The sequence below is a fragment of the Manis pentadactyla genome, chromosome 4 (assembly GCF_030020395.1).
Source record: "Manis pentadactyla isolate mManPen7 chromosome 4, mManPen7.hap1, whole genome shotgun sequence".
Classification (NCBI taxonomy): domain Eukaryota; kingdom Metazoa; phylum Chordata; class Mammalia; order Pholidota; family Manidae; genus Manis; species Manis pentadactyla.
In genome coordinates this window covers 130,886,923-130,914,570 of record NC_080022.1, presented here as the reverse complement: position 1 = coordinate 130,914,570, position 27,648 = coordinate 130,886,923, and the positions used below count along the sequence as shown (strand labels likewise).

The following is a 27,648-nucleotide window of genomic DNA, read 5'->3' as shown; positions in this document are numbered from 1 at the left end:
ACCTGAATTGTAGCAAGTGCCCAGCTACACACCCACTTGACGCAATAGGTCTCTGCTCTGAGCTGTATGCTGCTGTCTATGCACCCTCCCTTCAGCCACAAGAAAGGTTATGCTTGTCCAAGTCGCAAAACTGAAGACACTTTTATTCCATACACAGTGCAATCCAATATAGGCAGAAAAACAATCATGATCAACATCCTCTTACATCCATTTGGTATGTTGCTGCAAACCTGGCACATCATTTAGATAAAAATCACACGAACGGTCCCTAGAAAAACTGATCTAATAGTCTCCCCAAATGATAAATTTCCTTGTCATCAGTAATACCAGCACCTGCAGACAGGGGAACACAAGCCAGCCCGACCGTGGCCTTCACTCACGTGGAGACTACATGTATGCTTTCAAGTGTAAAGGTTAACTATGGAAGTCAGAGAGCCTGACTTGGCATCAGCCACCTGAAGCTTGAAGACGAAAGCAAGGGCACTATGGAAATTACAGTCCCACAAGCGGCATGACAAGGGCCAAGACACAGGAGAAGGAGTGATGCTGATTAAAGGGCCCCATTCACGTAGAGAAGTGGCCTGGCCGTGCCTGTCCCGGCTGGTCCTGCGCTGAGGTCCATTCCTCTGGCTTCACATTATCTTGGTCCTCTGGTCTCAAGGCGGCTGTTTGGTTAGAATCTTTAGTTTCAAGAATGCACCTTGGCTGAACCCAAGGATAACAAGCCCTATTATATACCGGCTCCTATGGGAGACAAAACTTCTTTCCTCTTTAGCCAGGCTGCCTTGACTAGCTCTTTTTCCTTTGTTCCCTCATGTGTGCAGCAATTGAACCAGCTATTTCTGCATTCTTCTTGTTCTGGCCAAAGTAATCTAGAAACTGACCATCTGGTCCAATTAAGTACATTATTATTGTATGATCCACCTGCAGAGAAAAAGAGGGGGGATGGGGAAGAAACAACAGAAAGATTACCAAAATAAACTGCTTATTTTACTAACTAAATGCTGCAGGATAAGGGAACTTCACATTAATGCTTCACTAACTTTTGCAGTATCTATCACTTATGGAATGGGTCTCAGCCTATTATAATAAATTCACAGTGACAAGTTATCTAAAATCTTGTGTGTTCCAGAAATTTGCATTTACTATTACTCTGAAATGCCAAGTAGGATTTGGAATTCCTTTGGTTCAATCCTTAACATACTCATCTACACAATCTCTAAGAATCTCCTTCTAAGAAATGGCTGCTACCAGCCTTCATGACACAGTCAGTGCGTGTAGAATAGCAGTGCTAGCAGGGAAACAGCTTACATAAATGAGCAAAGTATCTCATCGGACTCCTTAGCCATATTATAAAGAGATGTCTCATGGAATTAAGTGTTGGTGAGAAATCAAGTTCTTTAGCATTTCTGGGTGTATTCCTTTATGTTTAGGAAGAACTGGTCATCACTCACTACTGCCTAAATTCTGCTTACCATGTTTTATGAGAAGAATCTAGAAAATTGGTCACTAGTTTAAGTATATAATTCATAAATGTTAACACTGTATTTAGCCCTGATACTAGTGATTCAAATGGAAATATGAAAACAAGTGTTTCATCCCCTAGGAAATTTTTATATACCACATTGAACGATCCTATCTGAAGCAAATCACTCGGAAACTCTTCAGGAGCCATAAATGCTACACCTCCAAGGAGTCAACTTAAATTCATTATCTATTTTCTTGGTAAGGTTCTTAAAATGTTCTTAGCTCTAACTTATGTTTAGATTAGTCATCGATTTTTTTAGTTCTATGCTTCCACAAAATCCAATTTTAAATGAGCAGAAGACTTGGCACTTAGAGTCCTTAGAATTTACTGCAGGCTTGATTGCTATTTGGCAAGACAAAAAGGCAGGCAGGAATATGATCACACATACCAAACTGGAGACAACCCCAAATATACCCAAACACACATTATATGTCTGTGAGGTTATAGTTTTTTTATATACACATTCAGAAAAAGACAGCAAGTGCAAAGAGCCACCTGCTTACTCATATAAGGAAAGAATGTACACCAAGAGAGCTCAAACAGCTGGTGATTTCATGGGTCCTGGAAAAGTTCACCTCTGCAGTAGGCTGCGGATCTACTTTTCTCCACAGACTTTGTCAAGTCGGCATTAGGTCTCCAGCTCACTCTTCAAGCCTTACTCTGTAGCCTACACCTCTCTTTCTTCCAATTTCTTCCTTTTTCCTATTTTTTCCTAGTCTCTCTCTCCCCCTTAAGAAACTGAATTTCAGTGTGCTGCACTTATGAGTGTTTTAAATATAAATTACTTTCTAATACATAGTAAAAATAATGTTGTAGCTTATCAGTTAAATTTGTCAGTGGTCACATCTCCACGTTCAATTGGATTGTGGGCTGAGCAAATCACTATGTGTTTCTAATACAGACACTTTAAAGTTTTAGTAGTTCTTAGTACAGAAAAAGGAAACTAGCATTTACTGACAAACTCACATGGCATCTTAACCCAGGAAACAGGTATCATGCTTGTCTACAAACTACAAAACAGGCCTGAGAGGTAAGTTACATAATTAATAAGTGCCAGACCTAGATCTGTCCAATTTCAAGTCCATCATCCTTTCCCGTCCCCATGCTGCCACTCTCTCTGCTGGAATTTGACTAGAGAGCGGCAACTTGGGTTTTCCAACGTGAAAGTTTTATACACACACACACACATTTTTTTTTTTGGGTTTTGAAAAGGTAATATATGCATGTAAAAATCAATAAAGCAATATAGAGTAAGCTTATGCAATGAGTCTTCTGCTTCTTGTAGACTCCCAGAGCCCCTCAATACCCCTCCTCAGAGAGAACTACTGCCTCCAGTTCCTTCTGTATACTTCCAGAGAAATTCTTTGCATTTATTAGTGTGTATGTAATCCATCTATTTCTTTTACCGCCTATTCCCTTTTTTTACAGAAATAGCCACATACTTCCTTTCCCATTGAACAATATATTAGGAATTGTTCTACATCAGTACACATACAACTTTTAAAAAAATGTTGCATGGTTTTTAGTCTTCTCTTTATAAACAATGTTGTGGGGTATGTCTATAGGATAAATTCCAAAAAGCAGAATCTCTAGCCTAAAAAGTATTCCATTTTAAATGTTAACAGACACTGACTGCCCTCTGGAGAGGATGTGTCAGTTAAATTCCTATCACCATTGCACTAAAGTGCCTGTTGGGCCAAATCCACTCCAACAGTATATTTTCTCCTTTCCCAAATTATATTTTGACAATATATTTCAAACTTTTGACCTTTGCTGATCTAACAGGTGAAAAATGGCATCACGTTATACAATTCACATTTCTTTTATTATGAGTGAAACTGAACATTTTTTCTTAGGTTTGAAAGCCACTTGTATATTTGCATTCTTTTTCAGAAGTGTTTTCTAATTAATACTTACATAATAATGTAATATCATACATATAATGTGAGGTACACAATAATTTACATGTACTAACAGTCTGACAATTCTACCAGCATTCAAAAGCCAGCTTACCTTTCGTTGCTATTCTGTGAGATTGAGAAAACCTCGTTCCATTACTATCCAACCTTTAATGCACTCCCTCACCCCTTATAGGTCCTTACATTTTAACAGAAGTTTCCCATACTAGCTTGTGGATGAAAACCTGGGACCTCAAGGGACAAAATCCATGCTAATGAAAGACACCAGACGCTGGAGAGTGTCTCCCCCTACTGGCTGATTTAGCAACTGTATAGCAATGAACTCACTGATTCTTAATCAGAGGTCAAATTCTTATAGCGGATTAGCTTTTCTCAAAATGGGGTCTAGGATATATTCCAGAGGATGGAGAAGTCTCCATAAGACTTAAATATTTGCATTTTAATTTTTAACGTTAAAACAATCAATGTTCATATTTTGAATTATCTGCATGACTATCTTATAACTGATACAAATCTCAGAGCCCAAGCCTATGTTTATGCTTTGATCTCACTGGCACCTAGCTTTTCACTTCTGATTAGGCAGACAACATGAAAAAGAGACATTCTTGCTGAGTCAAGACAAATATAATCTATTTCTCTAATTCAAAGTATTAAAAAAAAAAGAAAGGCAAAGGGCAGTTCATAGTATAGTTGGTTATCTGACAGCCGTCTGACCTAAGCTGTGGTGAGCAGTGCTTTGGTTTCAGCAAAATACCTCGTTACGTTAACTGAGTGTTTTGTTTTTCAAAGGTTATTTAAAATTTACTTTAGTGTTACGAGTTACCAGAACAAGACTAAGGAGTGTTATTTAGCTTACAATTGTAAACATTTAAACAAGTCAATAAAATTAGTTTAATCCTGGGAATCAGACTGATTAGCTCACCTGCTCTATCATCACATTTTAAACTAAAAAATCAACATAACTCTCTTCTATGAAAAGAGTAAGTTCGTTTGGGAAGTTCTTTTTCCATGGCTTCTTCTCTTGGTCATTGCTCCCCTCTGCTCTACTCATCCTTCTCAAGCTGCTGGTACAACAAGATGAACAATGTAGGACCCCTCTACTTTCCCTAAACTTAGGGCACAAGGAAAAAAGTGGTCAATTTTTCTCCCATAAATCCAAATTTTCCTACAATGAGGCACCAGACGGAGGTAAGATTACTGGGTGAGTGTAAGGCAAAGGGGCCAGAAAACTGTTTTTAATTTAGGCCACAGACTATAGGGGCACACAGTATGCTCCAGGTTCCAAGGTGAGGGGGACATCATGGTAGGCTGTAGAGACAAGGGAAACATCTCAGTGAGATGTCCCCTCTGCATGACGCTCTCAGGAACTCTGACTGTGGGGTAGCTGGTGGTCCTGACCTCTCTACAAAACCAGCTTTGTAGCTGGAAAGGCCCTTATGATTAATCACTTTGCCCAACCAATACAATAGAGAAACAAGAGCATGACAACAGAGGAAAAAAACCTGAAATATAACACTAAGAAACAATGTCAACTCTTAATGTGAAAGGAAAAAACTGTCCACACAGAGAAGAAAACTGGGTGGTTAGGAGTGGTGCTTATGCTCCTTGTTGGTGCTTTACTGTGCAACTACTGATAAGAAAAGAACAAAGTAACCTGGGCATTAGCCTGGGACTCTGGGGCGTGTAGATGAATGTGAAGACAGCCCTTTAATGGAAGAGCTACAGAAGTACACCTAACGGAATTTGTTCTTCACCGTCAGAAAACACATATTAAACATATAATTGTGCAAAACATACAGTTCATGTGAAAACGAATCTTCTAGAAAGTCTACCTTCTTATAGCTTTTCATCTTTTCATCTTTTCTCTCGCTTTACAGAAATCTTAACCCAAAGATGGAGCACCCCATGGCCTAACACTGCTTCTCAAAAGGAGCATATTTCTTACACTTCTTCACTGGGGACAGAAAGACCAATACATTGCTATTAAAATAAGCTTTGCCCTCAAATGATGGCTTCTCTTTCCAAAATGATATCAGTATTCTATTCTATTAAATCTAAGCTACCACTCATTTTACATTGCCCAATAATTTTATGTGTGACTAGAAAAGAAAAAGTTAATTATGAGATCAGTGAATATACTTTAAACCAGCATCCTTAAAGGCATTACACTTTTGCTAACCTTTTAAACACACCCAATTCCTGAGGAAATGGTGATGTCAAATTTTCTTTCACTTCTGAAGCCAGACATCATTTAAAGCTGTATGCATATCTGAAACCTGGGAACCGGCCTGTGGGCTGAAACCTAAGCATTTACTTACTATGTAGTCCTCATCTTCATCCTTGGGGCCAGGGCTGTAATATACTCTGTATGATCTGGCCACTTGATCAATCTCCTCTTTTGTGCCAGTCAAGCCAACCAGTTTGGGAGAAAATTCTAAATAAAAAAGAGAAAGGCAGTGAAAAATAAGAAGCAAGCAAAACCACCATCCCTACTAAAAAAACCAGTATTTACTACAAAAGCAGCCCTATTACCACTTTCTTCCCATGTGTCCCTAAACATTTCCTCATGTTTCAAAGGAAAAGAAATTGACACAGAACAAATTTAAGTTCTTTGTAATGTTTAAGTCACATTTACAAAGACAGCCATGTTCTGGGCATAAGACATCTTAACAAATTTAAAAGAAGAGAAATCACACAAAGGGTGCTCTCAGACAACAATGGAATTAAATCAGAAATAATTAACAGGAAGATCTGGAAATCCCCAAATATGTGGAGATTAAACTTCACTGTGAGACATGGGTCAAAGAAGAAATCTCAAAAGAAACGAAGCATTTGGAATTAGACAAAAATGAAAAGACAACTTATCAAAACCTGTGGGATATGAGAAAAGCAGTGCTTAAGGGAAACTTGCGGACTGTTACAAAAGCAGATCTGCGATCAGTAGCCTGTGTTTCCACACAGGAAACTAGGAAAAGAGCAAATTAAATCTAAATTGAGCAGAAGAAAAGAATTCGACAGATACCAATGAAACTGACAACCGGAAATAGAGAAAAATCAATGAGACTAAGTTTTTAAATACTTAAAGATATAATTCTGAGATATGCTGAAGTTTAAAGGTAACAGCACTAGTTTTTTACTTTATCAAAGGAAAACCATTTGTTTCACAATTAGTTCACAACAGGGCAAAATAGCTGCATCTCATTTTCTATCCAGTAATCTCACAGTACATTTGCTGTGAACTTTTTGTAATTTACATATGTGAGCGGGACGAAGTCACTTAAAACACATGGATTCGCCTGCCTACTGAGATGATGATAGTCTAACATTTAACAAGAGCAGCACCTCCTTCAAAGGTAGAGGAAGCCCACTTTCATTCCTTGGATTCATTCATTCAAAGGTGAAAAACTGTTCAGATACTGAAAAAGCAAAATGGCTTGTCTTTCTTTTCCTCTCCAACTGAAGGGAAAAGTAAATGAAACCTGAATTAGTTGTACATCCAAACATTTTTAAAAAACTGTTGAAAATGTAATAATTTTCCAAAACCCAACTTACATATTTTTAAGTCCCTCCTCCCAAGTGCAACAAGCAATAATTACATATAAAGCACTATTCGTATGTGCTATTAAGGAATATTATTGTAAGATTTTGTTGTTTCGATTAGGTACCAAAACCCAGATGTCTACTCATTTGGGAATGTTTAAGATTTGGTTAATATGTGGTAGAAAATAACTGCCAACATAACACACATTTATATTGGAGGTCATTTTCAGCTGAAGAAACTTGAATCCAGAGAAATTATGCAACTTGTCCAAGCTCATAAGAACCTACGTATCCACCCTTCATGCTATCATAAATAGCCTTTTAAAGTGCCTTCTAATAGGTTTTACACTGCATGTTTAGATGTTTAAATTCAGTCTTCCCTGAAATGTTGTAAATGTCTCATGCTTTGAATTTGTAAAATGTGTTATAAGTTCAAAATGTATTTACACTTAATAATGCATCTTTAATCTCCTAATGTATACACTGACTCCATGTCTGTCCTATTTTACAAAGGAAAATGAGGTACAGAACTGTAATTAGAAGCAATGAGTCCTTACTCTCAATTCAAGTCTATACTAACTTTGTGACTATATGAAGGCCAAGTTCAATCTTTCCTGTAAACAAAATAAAAAGCCTGCACCAGGAACCGAAAAACTTGTTTCTGATCTTTTATTTATTTGGCCATAGTCACAACTCTGAGGCTCATCTTCTTATTCACAGTAAAACTGGTGATAATATCACTTATCTTCCCTATTTCACAAAGCACTGTGAAGGCAAATGAGTTGATCTTCAAACACTTAAGAGCTAAACAGATAAAAAGTATCAATAATAAAACACACCTTTCACATAATTTGCAATGGCTTCTTTTGTGTCCCTCTCTGGGTCAATAGTGATGAAAAGTGGAGTTAAATTTGGCAGAGTTGGAATACTATCTGAAAGAAAGTTATCATTAGTCAGTGTTCGCACTCTAAAGGAAAAGACAAAGAGAAGCAAGCAGCAATTACAGTAGCATATTAAGTGCTACAGCGAGGTGTTCACAAAACAAAGAGGCAGCTAACATCTGAGTGGTGAGGATAAGGAAGGGGAGGGGACTGCTTCCAGGAGGAGCAGATCTATGTATTACCTGTGGTGGAATCAGATGAACATCCTCCCAAATACCTGCACCAGTGTATACACACTGTCACTGGATCGCATCATGTGGATCACTGGTCTCTAGACCCAATCCAGTATTTACAGTCCCCCCAACCCTGCCCCCACTATATCTCAGGGGCCAGTTAAACTACTAATAAGGAATGAATAGCCTGGAACAATTCATTTGAAGGATATACCCTGCCCTCTCACTGGTACTAATAAATGCCACTGACTGCACATTACAGACCATGCCACAGATTTTCTATTCTGACCGTCAGTTACCAGGGGAAGGCAGAGGCAGTGGCAGTGATGGAAGGCTACGATACAGGAAGGACACAAAGCAGAAATAAGGAGGCCCGATACTGTTAAGCAATCAACATGTTAACTATCAAAACAGGCTTCCTCTGGTGGAGAATAAGGTCAGAGGACAAAGCAACAAACAAGCCTGATGCTGAGACTTTATGTTCTCACAGACCAAGTAGTTACAACACCCTACTTAACAGTAATACAAGAATGTGAAAGGTGTAGTAACATTAAGGATATTAAGGAAACATATAGTTTTTCTGTTAGTGATGGTTTTCTTACCTATTTCATCCACGACTTGAATCATTTTTTCTAGTTCTTCTGGACAGATATCAGGGCAATGAGTGAAACCAAAATAAATCAATACCCACTGACCCAGGTAGTCTTTGTCAGTTTTGGGCTCTCCAATATGAGTTGTAAGGGAAAATGGGCCGCCCAGTAAAGGCTTTCCGATGGTTCGCTGCCGTTCCTTCTCCAGCTCTTAAAAAGATACAAACACACATGTTGAAAAAAAAAGTCAATCTAACCACAGGTACTCAAATGCTTGTTACACAGTCAGTAGGATACTAATGACTGTGGGGGCACAAAATGTGGAAGAAAGAGTCTGTTTTCTAGCTTTAATTTTTTTAAAGGAAAACATACAACAAAATCAAACTTAATGCTATGGAATTTACTACAGACTGTAAGAAAAGAAAGTGGTAAAAACATTTCTTCTTCCTCAACAATTCAGTCCTAAACCATTTGGTGTGGCCGTGATAGGGGTGGGGAGGGACTACAGCGACTCAGAGTAGAATGTCTGAGCCCAAGTGGCAAGAAGCGGGCAGCCTGGGACTGGAAATCTTAGCCCAAGTGGGCTGAGGAGGCATCCGAATGCGGAGGCAACAATGGTGATGGGAACTTAGTTACATGGAGGAATTAATCAAATAAAAAAATATATTTAAGATAAGAGTTATAAATGGAAAAGGAAGAAGAAAGATGGAAAAAGAAAACTAGAATGAACATTGTAGTATTGGAAAGATACTGGAGATGTCAGTGTGAATTTGTCTACTGAGAGGGCCCTAGAACAGATGTGCCCCAGAGCAATGAGCTGCTATCCTGACTTCTAAATATCCTCCTGTTTAAAGGAAACAGGGCTTTCTGGAGAAAGGGCTGATATCAGGGCTGTGGCAGAGAAAGTACAAGGTAAGCCCAGAACATCTTGGTATGCCGAATTAAGGACAAACTCAAAGGACACTGGAGACACATCAAAAAGAAACAGAAGACTGCTCGAAGGGGCTCCCATGGACCAATCTGGGACAACTTGAGTATCAAAATAAAGTGAGTAACAGATTACAATTCACTGAATATACAGGAAATCACAAGTTTACACTGATGTAAATAAATGAATTGAGAGTTTGATGGAAAACACTTACATATAAAAATATACATCACAAAGTATACACCAATTATATTTTCAGTAGAGAAGCCTCATAGACACCACCCTAATCAAACTATCAGCCTGAATGTTATCAATAATGGGACAAACTGAGGTCATGTGGCATCTTACTAGATGCAATGAGAACACAGTATCACTTTTGAGATATTGCTGCCAAAAGCATGTGACCTGAATCCAATCAGAAGGAAACATCAGACAAACCCAAACTAAGGGAGATTTTACAAAATACATAGCCTGTAATCTTCAATGATGTCTAGGTTATTAAAGTCACATAAAGACTGACAAATTGTTACAAATTGAAGGAAACTAAAGAGACAACTAGGTATGACGTGTGGTTCTGACCTGGAATTTTTACTATAATGGACATTAAGTTCCAAAACTTGAAGGAGGTCTGAAGATTGAACAGTGGTAACAAACACATCAATATTAACTTTCTGGTTTTGATGGTTTGTATTACGGTTATGTTGGAGAATGTCTTTGTAGGAAATACACAAAATATTTGGAGATGATGAGGCATCAAGTCAGCAAATACTCTCAAATGATTATTTTTTAACATGGATAAATTTTTTTTCATATTGAGGTACGTACATACAGTAAAAAGTGCAAATCTTAGGATACAGCTTGATGAATTTTGGAATTTGTACACATTCATGTAACCATTACCCAGATCAAGATTAGGAATACTTTTAGTATCATTTCATAACAAATTTTTTATAAAACAGGTATTACTGCAGGTGAAATTCCAAACTCAAGTCAAAAGAATCTTGCATATCCTAGAGTTGTCTCTGTCATTACTTTCCAACTTTTTGGTTGTTTGTCAAACTAGAGGAATCTAACTGCTCATTAGACTATGAAAACCCTATCAACAAAGCACTGCTTGTTATACAAAATACATCTATATATTAATATGGTTTGTATATTGCTAAGGCTCTAAAGACTCTGAATTCTCACTCCCAGATTTAAACATTATCCTTTGTGTGAGGACATCAAAAGAGACTAAAGAATCAAAACAGATTTAGGTGATACTTTTCAAAGATTTACTGGAAACAAATCTTAAGAACCCTGGAATATTCATTAAAATATAATGTTCTTTTAAACAATTTCTAAACACTTCAAGCGCTAACCTAGAGCAGTTCCTGGCATTCCCCAGCCAGGTTCTTCCTCTCTCTCCCCACCATGGTTAGCCTCTGGCCTTTCCCTCTGTGATACTCAGTGGTCTGCAGTAAGATTTGGGCTTCCCTATGGTCGGGTCTGGCAGAACCTCATCTAGTGAAATCCTTTACTTCTTGTGTGTTTTTTAATTCTTTACTTCTATGTGTGTTTCTCTGCATGTGCACCTCAATAGCTGGACTGCATCTTAGTCATGTTTGTACCCTCTGGAATTCATACTACCCACATTCAAATCTGTCCACAGTCTTTTCATATTAAGGCGCTGATATCCTGGACTAGATCCTGGAGCAGATAAAAGACAATGGAAAAACAAGTAAAGTGTAAATAACGCCTGCAGCTTATTGAATAGTATTGCACTAATTTACATTTCTTAGTTTTGATAAAATGAGCCATGACTGAACAAGAAAGCTAGGTGAAAAAAAGTTACCTAAATGGGAACTCTGTCATCTTTGTAACTCTCTGTAAGTCTAAAACTATTTCAAGACAAAAAGCTTAAAATCAACAACAAAAGAAATGTTAGTCCTTAGCCAGTGAGGATTATATTCAGAGCTGACCAGGTATCTACTTACTTTCTGTCTTTTCTTTCTTGAAGTACTTCATTCCACCCAATAAAGCTCCTCCAATAGCAAAAGTAATCGCTAAAGACTTCCAGGAAACAGGCTACTGGGGCAGTGATTTCAAAAACAAAAACATTAGCAAGAGGCAATCATTTTAACCATGTGGCAGAAATTACAGAAATTCTGACTCCTCAATCATGGTACACTTAAGGTTGAGAACTCTAAGAAAACCTGAAACCTATTTTAATTTTTTTTGGCGTCAGAGTTAACTAAAATCCAAGTCTAAGAATCCGATCGCGTGTGGAAGGTATCGTTTCTCAAGCTCTCTCTTTAGGGCTTGGACTAGCAAACCGAGGGAGACGCGGGATGAGATATTGGGACACAGGTAAGCCGGCCGAGGTGAGGGCAGTTTCAGGCCAGGCCGAGTGGTTTCGGAGGTTGTGACCAAGTGGGACGGGAAGGCCGCAGAGGTTGTTGACAGCCGCGATGAGCCTAGAAAGGGCTCCAGGGGCGCACTCACCCCAGGCTGCGACGCGCGCGTGGGGTCTCGGCGGCCCTTCGGCTCTGGCCCCGACGACCCCGGGGTCGGCGGCGGCGCTGAACTGAAGGGCCGGCTTCCCAGGCAGCTGCCAGCGGGCCCCAGCGCCCACCACGTCTCCTCTCGCCGCGCGCAGAGCTGCCTCAGCAGGATTCCCGCGGTCCCCTCTGCCGGGCCCCGAACCCTTAGTCGACCAGGCAAGAGATACCAAAGTTGGCCGCCGCGAAGCTGCGTGACCCTGCCCGGTCCTACCGACAGGCCCGCCATCGGCTAAGGATACCGCGCCTTCTCTGGCCCACCCTTCCACTTCCGGAGCCATTTCCGCTTCCTCCGGAAGGCAGAGGGAGCCGCTCTTTCCGCTCCGCTCGGTGGTGCTGAGATCGGCCGGCCGGTTGTCTGGGAGCCCTTCGCAGAAAAGCCGGCTCGCAGTAGGTGGTTCCTCTGGGCTGGAGGCGGGTGTCGCCCGGGCGGGGCGGGCGCTGCGCGGTCCCGGCGGGCTGGGGTGGGCGGCAGGCCCGGAGGCAGCAGGGCCTGGAGGAAGAAACGGCCTCGGGGTGCCGGCTGCGCGGCCGTGCCTGAGCCCGCGGTCGTGAACGCTGGGGCGCCCCTCAGCGCTGTGGGGTTCGGGTCTCGGCGACCGCCGCCGGCTCTTCGCCCCGTCAGGCTCCCCCAGCCTCGGAAAAGGGAGAACAGCGCTCCGAGGCCGGCGGGATCCGACAGCCCCCAGTTCCCACCCTTGCCTCCCTTCACCCGCCCAGTCTGGAAGCTGGTCAAGTGGAACTGCAAGATTGTTGACCCCTTTGCAACCCTCTGGTAGAAGCGGACCCACTGCACTTGAACGAATCTTTGGAAGTTTTAAAATTGCTGATAAGGACAGTGTGAGCGGTTTAGGGTGTTAAGCGCGAGTCAAGAAAGTGAAGTTTCCCGGCGCTTCCAGTTACTCCCACGTTGTAATGTAGCCTAATTATAAGTAACAGCACTGAACAAAGTATATAGTACGTCATATCCCATCCCTTAGGGCCCCACTTACTTAAAATCCTCTCGGTGACTCCCAGCCCCCTTCAGTTTTAAAGTTTGAGTTTCCCATCTGGGACTGCTTATCTCCTTTGGATACAGCTCCGTATTAATGAGGCCGAGAGCATTTGTAGGTTTATTTTTCATTCCCTGTGGAAGTTTAACGCACCTTCTGTCTACCTTTGTTTTTGTCTCAGTGTCTCCAGTCTTAACCCGTCTTATGTGGTAGACAGAAAAAGGCAAAAATCGCCTTCTGAATCTAACTTACTGCGTGATTATCTTCAGTAGGCTTCCACTGAGCAGAAGCAACTCTTGCCTCAATGATTGTGAGACTGGAGCATGGTATGTTCTGGGAGCTGGCGTAACTAGCCAGGTGTGCCCCTCTCTAAAGCAGTACAGTTGTAGTCTACTGTTAAAATGTTTTTTGACTCCGAAGTTGAATTAGAATGTTCTGTTCAAAGTAGATGTTGCACTTTTAATTGTTTTTAATCAAACTGATTTTTCTGCCTTGAAGTTGGCTGCGAGTTAGGATTTTTTTTTACTCTTATTTCTGTGTATTGTTTGCCCAGGGGGACGTTTTTCCTTAAACTGACAAAGACACAAAAATATTTTGCTTATTTAGGCAATGAACATATAAAATTACTGTTCATTTTTTAAATTATTCAGCTGGAGGTTAACTGATCAAAGATACATAAATTAAAATTCAGTGTTTTTTTTCAGCTGGTCTGTTCCATTTTATTTGCCAAACTGATTCTTTTAATATTTATTTGTTTACCAAAGCATTTTTAATGCTCCCCCCCTTTTTTTCCCCTTATCTCTCCCTTCCCACCCATCCTCCCTAGTCCCTTTCCCTTTGGTAACTGTTAGTCCATTCTTGGGTTCTGTGAGTCTACTGCTGTTTCGTTCTTCAGTTTTTTACTTTGTTCTTATACTCTACAGATGAGTGAAATCATTTGATACTTGTCTTTTTCCGTCTGGCTTATTTCACTCCAAAGCATTTTTATATAACTTCTTTATATTAAGTTTATAACATTAAATAAAATATTAGCTTCTAAAACAGTTCCTGACTCAAAGTAGGTGTTTCATAACTATACATAGATGAATTTCTAATCCCTCTGAGCCTGATTTCATGGACCCATTAAACTTTCATGTTAAAAGATATATAAAACACTAGTGAAAACCTATCACCTTTACTACTACTATTAAGCCACCAAGATCACCAATTGAGGTTTTTTTTTTTCTTCAGATTTAGATACTTTTCTTGAAAGACACAGCACATAGATAGTATCATTTTATATTTGTTCTGTCAGTAGTGACAAGTCTGATCAAATTTGTGCTTGACATAACTTAGACTGACTAGGACAGCTAGGCCCTAACTTTGCCATTCTAGGCCCTGTTACTACAAGTTTGCTCCATCTCAGGTCCAGACTTCTGCCCCATGTGCCTAGCCACAAACATTTCCAGCCTCATCTCTTCTGTTAGTGCAATATTTAGGACAGTTAAATTTCAGGACTGCTCCTTCTCCCTCTCCACTTTCCACAGCCACCTATCCCAAGGGCTCTGCATATAAAAACTTTGCTCACCCACTCCTTCCCTAGGACACTTCTGGCTTAGGCCTTGAGCATCTCTCTTTTGAAGTAGATCCCCTTAACAAAGTCTCTTCTGACTTGTGCACCCACCCCCTTTTCTCCCTTTGACAGTAGTGTAGGTTTGTCTTCACAAGTTCACCATAGGTGCTTGAGGGCTTTCTACAGGGAACTTGAGCCTTCTGCTAGTCTTATTATCACAGAGATTTTACTAGTATCATTTTGTATCAAGTATTCAGCAAATAAGCATCCCTGGGTATTTTCTCCTGTTCCTAAAAAATCATGCTTGAAGTGGTTTTCACAAAATGCTGTTTATTCTGCACTGTGATTTTCTCTAGGAATTTTTGGAGAAAATCTTGTAGTAGAGTTTTCTGCTTTATTCTGTTCTATAAAAAGTTGCATAGTTTCAGTCATCTTAAGGTTCACTAGGCCAGTATGTCTTCAGATAGATAATTTAAACATAATTGTCTTAGCATACATGTAGTGCTTTATGATTTACAGAGTGGATCACTGTGCATTATAACTCAGTTGAATCTCACAATGACCCATGAGGGTTATTTTGCTATAGAAAAAACTGGGACTACAATTCTAGATCTTCAGTTTCAAAGCTTGGCAGTTCATCACAATACCTGTTAACTAAAACTTAGATAAGTTAGCGTATAGTAAATGGTGCAGGCAAAACATCTGAGTGAAGTTCACTTAAAACTTGTTTTTCTCCTTTTTTTTAAAAAGCAAAGTATTTCCTTTGGTCTTCTAATTCACAAACTTCATTTTCTCTAAACTTTAGAATGCATTCTTTTTATTTATTTTATTTTTATTTTGGTATCATTAATTTATAATTACATAAGGAACATTATGTTTACTAGACTCCCCCCTTCACCAAGCAAGCCCCCCCTACATACCCCATTAGTAACTGCCCATCAGCGTAGTGAGATGCTGTAAAATCACTACTTGTCTTCTCTGTGTTGCACAGCCCTCCCCGTGCCCCACCCACACATTATACATGCTAATCGTAAGGCCCCCTTTCTTCTCCCCACCCCTTCTTCCTCCCTTCCCACCCATCCTCTCCAGTCCCTTTCCCTTTGGGTTCTGTGAGTCTGCTGCTGTTTTGTTCCTTCAGTTTTTTTCTTTGTTCTTATACTCCACAGATGAGTGAAATCATTTGGTACTTGTCTTTTTCTGCCTGGCTTATTTCACTGAGCATAATACCCTCTAGCTCCATCCATGGTTGAGAATGGTAGGATTTGTTTTCTTCTTATGGCTGAATAATACTCCATTGTGTATATGTACCACATCTTCTTTATCCATTCATCTACTGATGGACACTTAGGTTGCTTCTATTTCTTGGCTATTGTAAATAGTGCTGCGATAAACATAGGGTGCATCTGTCTTTTTCAAATTGGGCTGCTGCTGCATTAGGGTAAATTCCTAGAAGTGGGATTCCTGGGTCAAATGGTATTTCTATTTTGAGCTTTTTGAGGAACCTCCATACTGCTTTCCACAATGGTTGAACTAATTTACATTCCCACCAGCAATGTAGGAGGGTTCCCCTTTCTCCACAACCACACCAACATTTGTTGTTGTTTGTCTTTTGGATGATGGTGATCCTTACTGGTGTGAGGTGATAATCTCACTGTGGTTTTAATTTGCATTTCTCTAATGACTAGCGATGTGGAGCATCTTTTCATGTGTCTGTTGGCCATCTGAATTTCTTTGGGGAACTGTCTGTTCAGCTCCTCTGCCCATTTTTTAATTGGATTATTCACCTTTTGTTTGTTGAGGTGCGTGAGCTCTTTATATATTTTGGATGTCAACCCTTTATCAGATCTGTCATTTATGAATATATTCTCCCATACTGTAGGATGCCTTTTTGTTCTATTGATGGTGTCCTTTGCTGTACAGAAACTTTTCAGCTTGATATAGTCCCACTTGTTCATTTTTGCTTTTGTTTCCCTTGCCCTAGAATGTGTTCTTAAAACTATACTATATATATATTTTAAAACATGCATAAAAGTAGAGTAAACCTCCTGTACCCATTACTAGCTTCCATAGTTATGCTCTACTCACCCACTTTTGTGTCTGTATTTGGTGGAGATGGGGGGGTATTTTGAAAAAGGTTCATGGCATTGGAATGCCTTTTAATTCTAAGTTGCTCCACTGAAGATGTCTTTGATTTTTTGAGCTCTGAAGGTGTCTGACTTTTTGAGCTCTTGTTCGTCAAGACCAATTTTTCTGAGTTCACTGACAGCTAGCTCCCTGGACCATAAAAGACTTTGAACTGGTTAGGAGAGTCAGTTCCCTGTCCAGTTGGCTCTTTTTGCCCCACTGTGCTCACTTCTGATCCCAGTTGTCTTTCCTTGAATGTGGCCTTGCCCCTCCTGTCTTGCCTCTCATCTTTCCCTTAACAGATCACAGTATGAATTTTCATTTGTTTTTCAAAGTAATCTAATAAATTTGAATATTCCCTATTCCTAATTTTAATTGATTATTGATTATTGTTTTTATTTTGAAAAGCTTATATGTAGTAAATATTATAGATCTCTTTTCTGCCTCAGAACACACTGCTATTTTGAAATGTGTGGCCTTTGCTGCTCCTCTCCCTACTGCTTAACTTTCTTTAAAGAGTTGACAAATCTCACTGTACCCCTAAACTGACCTGTGTTCCAGTGGAAGGTGTATCTGACAGCACTTTTGGTATCACATGACCGATCTTAAAAGCCAATTCAATTTGGCTTTACTCAAAGTGACAGTTTATTGGCTGATAAAACTAAATGACCAAGAGTAGTTTTAGCAGGGACAGGTGGATCCAGGTATTCAACTGTTTCTAGGACTTCTTTCCATCACTGAGATTTGCTTCCTTACAGTTTGGGTTTCTTCTAACTTAACTTCTCCCCAGCAACCCCAGCCTCAATTACCAGCTGAGCAGAACTAGTTCTAGTAGTGTTCTAGTAGTTCCAGCCAAAGTCCAAGAACTGATGCTTACTGACTCAGCATGAGTTAAATGCTGAACTCTAACTTACCAGAAGGATATTGGACTTTCATAGTCCAGGCCTGGGTCATGTGTCTGTCCTTTCTCTCGCTTGGGGTAGAGGTCACATGACATGAAATGAGATGAAGATTTGGGTAGATGCCTAAGGAGACATTGGCGTCCTGTTGCCAGAAGAACGGGAAATGAATACTGGTTGGCAAAAGTAATAGCTATCTGTGGAGAAGATCAAATTAACTGGGACTAAATGCCCTCTAGGAGATAACCCTAAGGGCTCTGAGTTTAAAGATTAAAAACAAACAAGCTCATTGGCAGGGGATGAAAGCATTCTAAGAAATAGGCTTCTCTTAAGCTTTGGTAATAATTAATGTTCCAGAGATACACTTAATAAATTATCTTCTGGTTTGATTCTCCTATTAGTCTGTGCTTGGAATCACAAATATTTGAAACCTAGTAAGACTAGAGATTTTCAGTTGACTTAGGTGAGTTTTGTATTTAATGTAATTGTACTGGTTCTTCCTCTTTCAAAACAGATGACCTCATCCGTACCACCCCTTATAAATATTAACTGACTTTGATACCTAGTGAGGTTTTCAGATGGGACTGCAGGAAAAAATGAGCAAACAAACAGAAAACAGTATATAAGAACACCACACCATTTTTCAGGATTTCCATCTTTTTTTCTAGTGATCTTTAATCGGTTTTGGGTCTAATTATACCCAGCCAGATGAAGGAAGAAAGGAAAGTAGCGGCAGCTCATATGTGGGTGTAAAGATAGAAAGTGCATCATAGTGACAACAGCTTTGCAATGAAAAGAGGCCCCTAAGTCTCAAATGAGTCAAATTGAACTCTGGCCCTTTTTGCCATTGTGGAGTCATCATGCCCACCTCTGCCAGGGGGTGACAGGATTTCACTATCTGTAGACGATTAAAAAGGACTCAGAAGGTATCTAGGGCTTCTGGAGACCAGAAGTCTGAAAGTAATTTTAGAAATTCCAGATGAATTTTCAGAACAACTAGGCTTTAATAAACTTAGACACCACAGCACAGTTTATCACTGTAGCCTTTATAACAAGCATAGTTGGTAATTTAGGGTCTTGGCTTTTGATTTTTATTTTAATCCTTAATGTTCTTGACTCTTAAGAGATTATGATTATGAATTTAGGTTGTAAACAATCTAATAAAATAATAGGTTTTCAAGTCTAAATCCCAAATGTTGGCTCCTGAGGCAGGATGGAGGTCATGTGTAAAAAGAAAAGATTACAACTTTTCTGTTTTGGTTGTGGGGACAGGGCAGTTAATACTCGGGTTTAAAAAAACGGTTCAAATTAGACTCTAACTATGAACCAGGAACCACTACTCACTGACATGAAAATAGTCACATCAGTGTCATCATTAGTTTTTGTGTCAGATTTTGTTGTTTAAAAAACTTTGTTCCTTTGTTAAATATGTTTCCTCTCATATCTTAATTGCCTCTCCCTGTATTCTAGATACAAAATACGAGAAACTTATTTCAGGTGACCTACCCACCAACAAACAGAAAAGATCCAGCCTGACGCCAAAGAACTTATGGCGGGAATCTAATGTATAAAGTACAGTCAGTAAGTGTAATATACAATTTTCTAAAAAAAAAAATGCTTAAGTTTTGATAGAATACTTGGTGTTTGTGGGAGAAGGTGCCTCTGTGTGTGTATAAAACTAGTGTATATTTCTTTAAAAGAACAAATTATACCAGAATTGGACTTGAGTTTACTAGAATTAGAATGGCTGTTCATTTATAGGATAATGCCCTCTTAAAAACTGTTACTTTTCTGAAGAATAGAGGTTATTATGTATTTTATAGATGAGAAAACTGGTGTTTTAAAGACTTGGTAATTTGGACCTAAGACCCTCAGAGTCTAAAGCCATGTGCTTTTCTATATGCCAGGCCACCTGGTGGATTATCTGTTAAATTTAATACTCATTTTAACATTTTCTTCAGTCCGTTTAGAAAATTAAGACACACAACTTATAACTATAGTTATCTTTTTACTTTGTTTAGAAACCTATTTGGAGGTTATGGATGATAAACCCAGTCCTGGAACCCTAAGTGAGAGTTCAGAACTTCTCTTCTCCTTTGGAGTCATAGCAGATATTCAATATGCTGACTTAGAAGATGGCTATAATTTCCAAGGCAACAGGCAGAGATACTACAGACATAGTCTTCTTCACTTACAGGGTGCTATTGAGCACTGGAATAAAGAGAGCATCCCACCCTGTTGTGTACTGCAGCTTGGAGATATCATCGATGGGTATAATGCACAGTATAAAACATCAGAAAAGTCACTAGAACTGGTTGTGAACACATTCCAGATGCTTAAAGTCCCAGTTCATCATACATGGGGCAATCATGAATTCTATAACTTCAGCAGAAACTACTTAACAAACTCTAAGCTGAACACAAAGTTTCTAGAAGACCAGATTGTACATCATCCTGAGACTGTACCTTCAGAGAATTATTATGCTTATCATTTTGTACCATTCCCTAAATTCCGGTTCATTTTATTAGATGCTTATGACTTGAGTGTCTTAGGCATGGATCAGTCTTCTCCAAAATACCAACAGTGTCTGAAGATACTGAGGGAGCACAATCCAAATACGGAATTGAATAGTCCTCAAGGTGAATTATTCCTTGCTGAGAATCTAATACATTGTGTTTAAGTTCTTCAGCTACCTTTTATTCAGCAGGAGGATGAACAATTAAGGTAAAAGTATATTGTCACTGTTGTTCAGGGGCAGGATTTCTCACAAGCCTCATGGTACATGGATTGGTTGCAGTTGTTTCAAGACTCATTATTTAACAGATATCTGAATGAATGTTCTGGGATGGGCACTTTTCCTAGGGTTAGCTATTCAAAGCTCTAAGCAGTCCTGACAATATCAGTGTTTTATGGATGGAGTGGAGAAGTAAGAGAAGTGGGTGAGCAGGACAGATAATAAATGAAACAGAAACAAGATTATTTCCACAGTGATAAATGCTACCAAGAAAATAAAGTATAATATAGAAAAAGACGGGTACTGTTTTACTTTAGGTGGTCAGAGGTAGCCTTTCTGAGGCGAAAAACATTTCTGCTAAAATCTAAATGACAGGAAGGAGTCATCCTTGGAAGAATGGGGTGGAGCAGAGTATTCAAGACAGAGGAAAACAAATGCAAAGGTGCTAAGCAGAATAAGACTTTGGTAATACTGAAGAATGCAGAAAAGGTCCAGTGAGGTGGTTGCAAGATGATTTTGCAGTGGCTAAGTGGGTAAACTAAGGAGTCTATTTTATTTTCGGTGCAATGGGAAGCTAGTGAAATAAGCAGGATTTCAACATTAGGAGTTAGTATGACTTATTTGTACATTGCTGTAGATGTTTGTGGTTTTTTAAGAACTTTAAGTCAGTTGCTGCCACGTATTCCTACAGAAAAGGATAAGTGCCCCCACATTAGCTAAGTTAAAATGCCAAAAGGAGGGAAAAAATGACATTTGATGGGTCTAACTTAATGAATTCATTTCAGGACTTTCTGAGCCCCAGTTTGTCCAGTTTAATGGAGGATTCAGCCAAGAACAGCTGAACTGGTTGAATGAAGTTCTTACATTCTCTGACAAAAACCAAGAAAAGGTGGTGATTGTCAGTAAGTACTGAAATTATTACTAGCATTGTAGAGAATGGGAAAACTTAGGTTTTAAAGCATATTAACTATATTGGGATATCATCTATAAAATGAGTGCTTAGTTTAAAATTTTTTACTAAGAAACAATAGAATACTAACATTTAAGGTTGAAAAAGAGAATTGTAAAATAACAAAACATCTTGCCATATGTTATAGCCTATGAGTTGGCCTTTTAAGTTTCAGAGTATAATTTCAACAAATGGGCCCAATTTATGTAGTTATATTTAAGTGAGAAATTCAGTCCAGGTCCAAATCTGGTACCAAAATCTGAGGTACAAATCTCAGCCTTGGGGGCCCTTCCTGTCTGCACTGGCCACCACACAGAGGCCCTCTGCTGCCTGCATGAAAGCAAAGCTGATACACTGGGATGAGCATCACTCATCTGCCAGTAAGTACTTGTTCTGTAACTACCTCTACTACGTGACTGCAAGGAGGTAAGATTTATGTCACTTTCATTTAGAATCATTCTTTCCACACATACTACCATCAGAAGTTAAAGGGATCTGGAGGTGCTTAGGATATACTCATACGTAGGTATGTACTTGTGCCCGTGTGCACACTTGGGAAGCCTGAATTTGGATTTGCAGTATGGCTGGTGCACTTGGTTAGGGACTGGGGTTAGATCCCTCGTTTTAGAGTGGATATATAACAGATGAGAAGACGGGACTCAGATTCAAAAGGGCGGGCTGCCATTCTACACGTATTTGTTTCTGTGAGCTGTGTGACTCTGGGCACATACTGAACCTACAAACTGCAATGTTCTCAGTATTGCATCAGATGAAATTATGAACATGAAAACCTTTGAAAATGACAGGCTATTCTGATAGTTGATAATATAAAATTATACTTCTGTAAATGTAATATCTACTTATTAATCTTTCAGTGACATAGTAAAAACATGCGGATAGAGTAGGAGTGTTTCTGCTACCACTGGAATGTCAAATGTTATTCAAGGCTTGGGAAATAGAAGGTGCTCTCAGGTTATTGGCACAATGTGACACTACTTGGCTTTATAGTAAGTTGTCTCAGAAACTTGGGCACTTCTTGACTTGTCTCTGCTTTTTATTTTTCCACTGTCAGGCTATGCATGTTAGATTAGAGAACACTGGAGCTAAAAGAGACATAGAATGGCATTTATTCAAAACTCTTGAAGATAAGGAAAACGAAAGAGATTAAACTGCATAGCTGAAATCATATAGCTACAGAAAGAACTGAGACTAGAGTCCATGTTTTATATCCTTATCTCCTTTCCCACTCTATCCCATATTTTTCCCATTTCTTTTTACTTATGTCAGTGCACCTATCTACATTAGTCTGTTAAATTTCTTCCATTTTGCTGTATGCTTAGAAACTGAACAAACAAACCTTTAACAGCTGAATGCCTCAGGTTTTCCTTAGTAAGGTGTAAAATGGCTAATAGAAGTTTTCTTTTGTTATTGTTTGCTTTTTTACTTTTCATTTTGGCTACTCAGAGGTCATTTTGTCTACTTAACTTTTGGCCATGCAATTGGAAGGATAAAATCTCTATTAGCTGAGATATGGAATACTGCTGCTGGAGGGGGTTTGGGGTGGAGAGTTGAGAGTTCATGTTTGAAAATACTAAGTTTCAGATGCCTGCTGGGTATCCGATGCCTGTTAGACATCAGTGGAGATGTTGAGCAAGCAATTTGGATATGAGTCTGAAATTCAGAATAGAAGCTTGGGCTGGATATGTAAATGTGGAAGTCGAAAGAATACAGATAACATTTAAAACTGTAAATTCCTGAGTAATCACTAAGCTGTGAGGTATAAGTAGAGAAGCAAAGCTCAAGGATCAACCATTAAGGCCTTCCTAAGATGACCCTGGGAAAATGAGGAATTGGCACAAGCGAGTGAGAATCAGTAGCCATTGACTGGGGTTGGAGGAAAACTGGGATGACTAGTGGTGACCTGGCAGCCAAGAATTGCGAGGAGACGGGAATGACTAACTGTGTCAAGTTATAGATAAGTCCAGGTTGGCATCTAGGTCTGAAGGGTCACATGGTACCTTTAGACTCTTAACCCTTATCATGCCTTAAAGAGTGGCTGTGTGTGTGCACTTGTGCACGGGAGTATTCTTACTCTTCCTGCTTAAGGGGTCTCTTAATCCCCTCCCTTTTACTTTGATTACAAACTAATAGCTATTAAGTAGAATAAAAATACTCAGAATAAATTTCAGAATAAAAATAGAAACAGTAACAGAGAGAAAAAGGGAAGTGATTTGATGGGAAGAAACAAAGACTAGTGAGCTGTTGTACTTGAGAGTGAAACTGGCCTGATAAGTAATGTGGCCCCACAGGTGTCTTGGCATCAGGAATTAAAAATGCTCTGGGCTCCATCTACTTCCACATATGTCCTGTGGGACTAGAATAAGTATTCTCTGCTTTAACTCAGTTTTCTCATCTATAAAATGGTTATGATTTCCTTGACCTCCTGGAGGTGTTTAAAGTGGCATGAATCATTTCTAAGGCATTGAGTGTTTATATAAATGACATGCAATCCATTGGCACATCCCTAAACTGATTTAGGAGTACCTCTTTATGTGTATGTAATGCATGTATTTAAGGGAACCAGTGAGACTGGCTTCCAGCACCATGTCTGCCTGGTGGACAGCCCCATGCAGCACACCCTCAGTTTTCCTTGCTGTCTGTGCGTCAGGGACTCTCAGGCTGTAGGGACTTCAAGGGTCTGCCTGTATAGTGGCCTCTCTCCCTTGTGTGTGAACTGTCTCACCCTCCTTTATGAGGTGGCAATGAACTTTTTTTTTTGAGTACTGGTTTTTAGCTATTTATTTTGATGAGGGAGTTATTTTCCAGTTGGCTCATAACTCTTCTTCTCTTTAACTCACAGGCCATGTTCCCATTTACCCAGAGGCCTCTGACAATGTGTGCCTGGCCTGGAATTACAGAGACGCCCTGGCAGTCGTTTGGTCTCACAAGTGTGTGGTGGGTTTCTTTGCTGGGCACACTCACGATGGTGGCTACTCTGAGGATCCTTGCGGGGTGCACCACATCAACCTAGAGGGGGTTATTGAAACAGCTCCAGACAGCCAGGCTTTTGGCACAGTTTATGTCTATCCTGACAAAATGTTATTGAAAGGGAGAGGCAGAGTTCCAAACAGAATTATGAATTACAAAAAGGAAAAAGCTTTGTGTTTTTAGACTGATTTAGTTTGTTTACCTTTATAGAAAGAAGTTGACTTAGCTTTGGGTTTTTGTTCCCCTCCCTGTTGAAAATCTTTGGTCTTACTGTTTAGTATTGTTTGCCCAACAAAATGTATTTATGGCTTCTTTTGTGTTAGTTCATAAGATACTCTGAAATGGCATTTTTGGATAATATATCCAGTGCTGAAAATTGGAAAGAAAATGAATGAAAGTGGCATGAATAAACCAAGGAGGAGACTGAAATGGGGGGTGGCGGGTGATACAGACCTCAAAAAAGACTTTATTTAGCCTTACCTGAATTTTTACTTTCTATAGGTAAAGTGTATTTATGTATTATCTGTGTAACTTAAAAAAGAAAATAAGTTTAAATATTAATAAAAAAGAAAATAAAATTCTTAATAAAAAAGAAAATAAGCTCAGGTAAACTTTTGTTTACCCTGCTGTGTGAATGAGCTTTGGATTTTTTTGTTCAGAATGCCTATCATATTTGTACTTTTATAGGCTTGTATTCCCATTTTGTAATATAAAAATACCAAGAGTTGTTTCACAGGTGAATGAATGGCCCTGCCATTCACACAGGTGAATGTATGTTCTCTCATGTGAGGTACAGGAAGGGCCTCCAGAGAAGTCACGTGGTTCTCTTGTGATTCTTGCCAAAGCAGGACCAGCGGTCAGTCAGCTGTGTACGTGCAAGCGCAGTCTGTTTGGGCCACCCACTGGTGCTGTATGAGACTAGTTAGTACATGAGTTTACTCTTGATTCCCTTTATGGACAAAATGGGACATGTTTAACTCAGTTGTCACACATGTTAAGGCTTATTTGAAGAAACATTTACTAGTTGGTAAATGGGGACTGTTTAAGTGTAGGGAAAGTTTGATTCAGGACCTCAAAAACAATAAATAAAAACCAATACTAGTCAGCATAAGTGTGCCTGTGCTGAGGCACTGTGAGGGTGTACATGTGTATCAGTTTTCCAGGGCTGCAGTAACAAATTACCACAAACTGGGTGGCATAAAGGAACACACACATGTTCTCTTAGAGTTCTGGAGGTCAGAAGTTTGAAATCATTTTCACTGGCCTTAGATGAAGGTGTTACCAGGGCCATGCTCCCTCAGGGGGCTCCATGGGAGAAGTTCCCTTGCCCTTGCCAGCTTCTAGAGCTGTATTTCCTACATTCCATGCCTCCTGGCTTCTTCATTCATCTTCAAAGCCAGTAGCATAGCATCTCCAAATCTCCCTCTGCCTCCCACTTAGAGGGACAGTTGTGATTACATTGAATTGACACAGATAATCCAAGATAATCTCTTCATTCCAAAATCTGTAATTTAATCACCTCTGCAAAGTCTATTTTGTGATATAAGGTAACACCCACAGGTTCTGGGGATTAGGACCCAGAGATCTTTAAGGGCCATTATTCAGCTTACCACACAGGTGACTATAATGTGCTCCATGAATTCACTGATTCTACCATGAGAGAGACAGGTATCAACAGATAAAAATGTGAGAAGAAAGGGATGGGAATGTGGAGGAGGATTTTTAATTTTGTTTGAAGGGATTAGGGGTGACTTGGAGTAGGAAAAAAACGGTTTAGATACATGTGGAAGTGCATTTCAAGTAGAATAGCATAAGCAGAGGCATTAAAGGATATGTTGAATTTAGGAGGCCTAGTAATGCTATGAGGATTCACCAAAAGGTTTTGGGGATATGGCAAGAAATAAAGCAAGAGAGGGTTAGACTAAGGGCTGTGTTGTGAAGAGCCTTGCATGATGAGCCCAGAGTTCAAATTCTACTTGTCAGACAGTGAGGAAACCTCAGGTTTCTGAGCTGGGGGAACATATGATTAGATGTGCATTTCAGTCCAGGTAGGGATAAGAGAGGCTAATGTAAAAGTGTAACAATGGGAAGAAAAGATTGTGGAGGCGGGAAGACACATTTTGATCACAGAAATATTAAACTTATCAATAATACTGAAACTCAATTGAAAAGTAGAGTTTAAAAACAACTTCAGTAATAAACACTCTTCAAAAGGCAGTACTCTATCACAGGTTTTATGTTTGTGGAGATATAGAAGGAATTACGTACATCCATAGAATTCATAGTGTGATGTGGGAGATGTAGATATGATGAAAGTGTATCTTGAATATTACTTTTTAAAAAAAATTGGAACATTACTGTCTTTTAAGCACAGAATCAAGTATTACTTGGAGGATGGGGTAGGTCCTATGTAGAATTTGCAAGTCCATTACTTCGTTTGTAACTTCAGTAGTTACGTGAAAGCCATAAATATCATGCAAGCTAAATGTACACTGAAGACAAATTCTTTATATGTATTTTATTGACCCTTAAAATAAATTTCACTTTAGTTACTTTAATATCAGCTAGATTTTTTTCCTTTTCCCCTCATCCAAATCTGATAGAGAATTTCTGACTGTCCAATGTCCATTGTGTAAAACATAAAAAACAAGCATACTTCCTTTGACAAGTGTTTATACCAGTACTTAATATTGTAATAAAGACTATAAAAATAGACAAATCACCAGGTTCATTTTCACTCTCCTGACATACAGTTGGTACTAATTTTTTTGAGTGAAATATTTCCTAAATCTCATGAGACTGTCTAGACTACAGAGTTTAATGCTAGGATATGTAAGAAAGCTGACATCTGGATACGCTAACATCACTGACTAACAGAAACATATGAGCCACATAAGTCATTTAAAATAGTCTAGCAGTCATATTTAAAAAAATAGAAACATAAAATTTGTTTCAACATTTTATTTACCCCAATCTATCTAAAATATTTCAGTATGTAATATAAAAATATATTCTTTTTATGTTATGTTTCTAAAATCTAGTATGCATTTTATATTTCTAGCACCATTTTGGACACTAAATTTTCAATGGATATGATCTGTATTTAGATACAAAATGTGCAGTGTGAAGAATAGATTCATATACCCAAGTTGTTCCAAATAGAGCAAGTGTTCCAAACACACAAGTTTTCTAATAACTCAATTGATATGTTTTTAAATCGAAATGAAAAAATTTAAACTTATGTCCTCAGC

General features: G+C 39.1%; 2 protein-coding genes across 8 annotated transcripts; one reads left to right on the top strand and one right to left on the bottom strand.

Moving 5' to 3' along the window:
- Positions 1-113: 113 nt before the first annotated feature.
- Positions 114-12,435, bottom strand: LOC118933438 (protein SCO1 homolog, mitochondrial). Its single transcript, XM_036927715.2, has 6 exons — positions 12,104-12,435; positions 11,596-11,686; positions 8,704-8,901; positions 7,827-7,919; positions 5,766-5,881; positions 114-924 (listed from the first exon to the last, which is right to left on the bottom strand). Exons 1-6 carry the CDS (start codon positions 12,386-12,388, stop codon positions 790-792), a joined length of 918 nt encoding a protein of 305 aa, XP_036783610.2. The 5' UTR covers positions 12,389-12,435; the 3' UTR covers positions 114-789.
- A 30-nt stretch (positions 12,436-12,465) lies between these two features.
- Positions 12,466-27,505, top strand: ADPRM (ADP-ribose/CDP-alcohol diphosphatase, manganese dependent). 7 transcript variants are annotated; one of them, XM_036927710.2, is made up of 6 exons: positions 12,466-12,549; positions 13,333-13,477; positions 19,197-19,307; positions 19,748-20,365; positions 21,246-21,362; positions 24,270-24,923. In XM_036927710.2, exons 4-6 carry the CDS (start codon positions 19,765-19,767, stop codon positions 24,578-24,580), a joined length of 1,029 nt encoding a protein of 342 aa, XP_036783605.1. In that variant the 5' UTR covers positions 12,466-12,549; positions 13,333-13,477; positions 19,197-19,307; positions 19,748-19,764; the 3' UTR covers positions 24,581-24,923. The 7 variants fall into 7 exon arrangements, with proteins under 7 accessions (XP_036783605.1, XP_036783602.1, XP_036783601.1 ...); XM_036927707.2 differs by having other exon boundaries at positions 12,467-12,549; positions 19,197-19,298; XM_036927706.2 differs by having other exon boundaries at positions 12,468-12,549; positions 19,197-19,303.
- Positions 27,506-27,648: the final 143 nt, after the last annotated feature.

Coding starts and splice junctions, on each gene's coding strand:
- LOC118933438 (XM_036927715.2), bottom strand. CDS start 12,388: ATGGCGGGCCTGTCGGTAGGACCGGGCAGGGTCACGCAGCTTCGCGGC. Junction 11,687..12,103: donor CGCGCGCGTCGCAGCCTGGG/GTGAGTGCGCCC, acceptor CTGCCCCAGTAG/CCTGTTTCCTGGAAGTCTTT. Junction 925..5,765: donor ATGAAGATGAGGACTACATA/GTAAGTAAATGC, acceptor TTTTCTCTGCAG/GTGGATCATACAATAATAAT.
- ADPRM (XM_036927708.2), top strand. CDS start 19,765: ATGGATGATAAACCCAGTCCTGGAACCCTAAGTGAGAGTTCAGAACTT. Junction 20,366..21,245: donor GGAATTGAATAGTCCTCAAG/GTGAATTATTCC, acceptor AATTCATTTCAG/GACTTTCTGAGCCCCAGTTT. Junction 21,363..24,269: donor AGAAAAGGTGGTGATTGTCA/GTAAGTACTGAA, acceptor TTTAACTCACAG/GCCATGTTCCCATTTACCCA.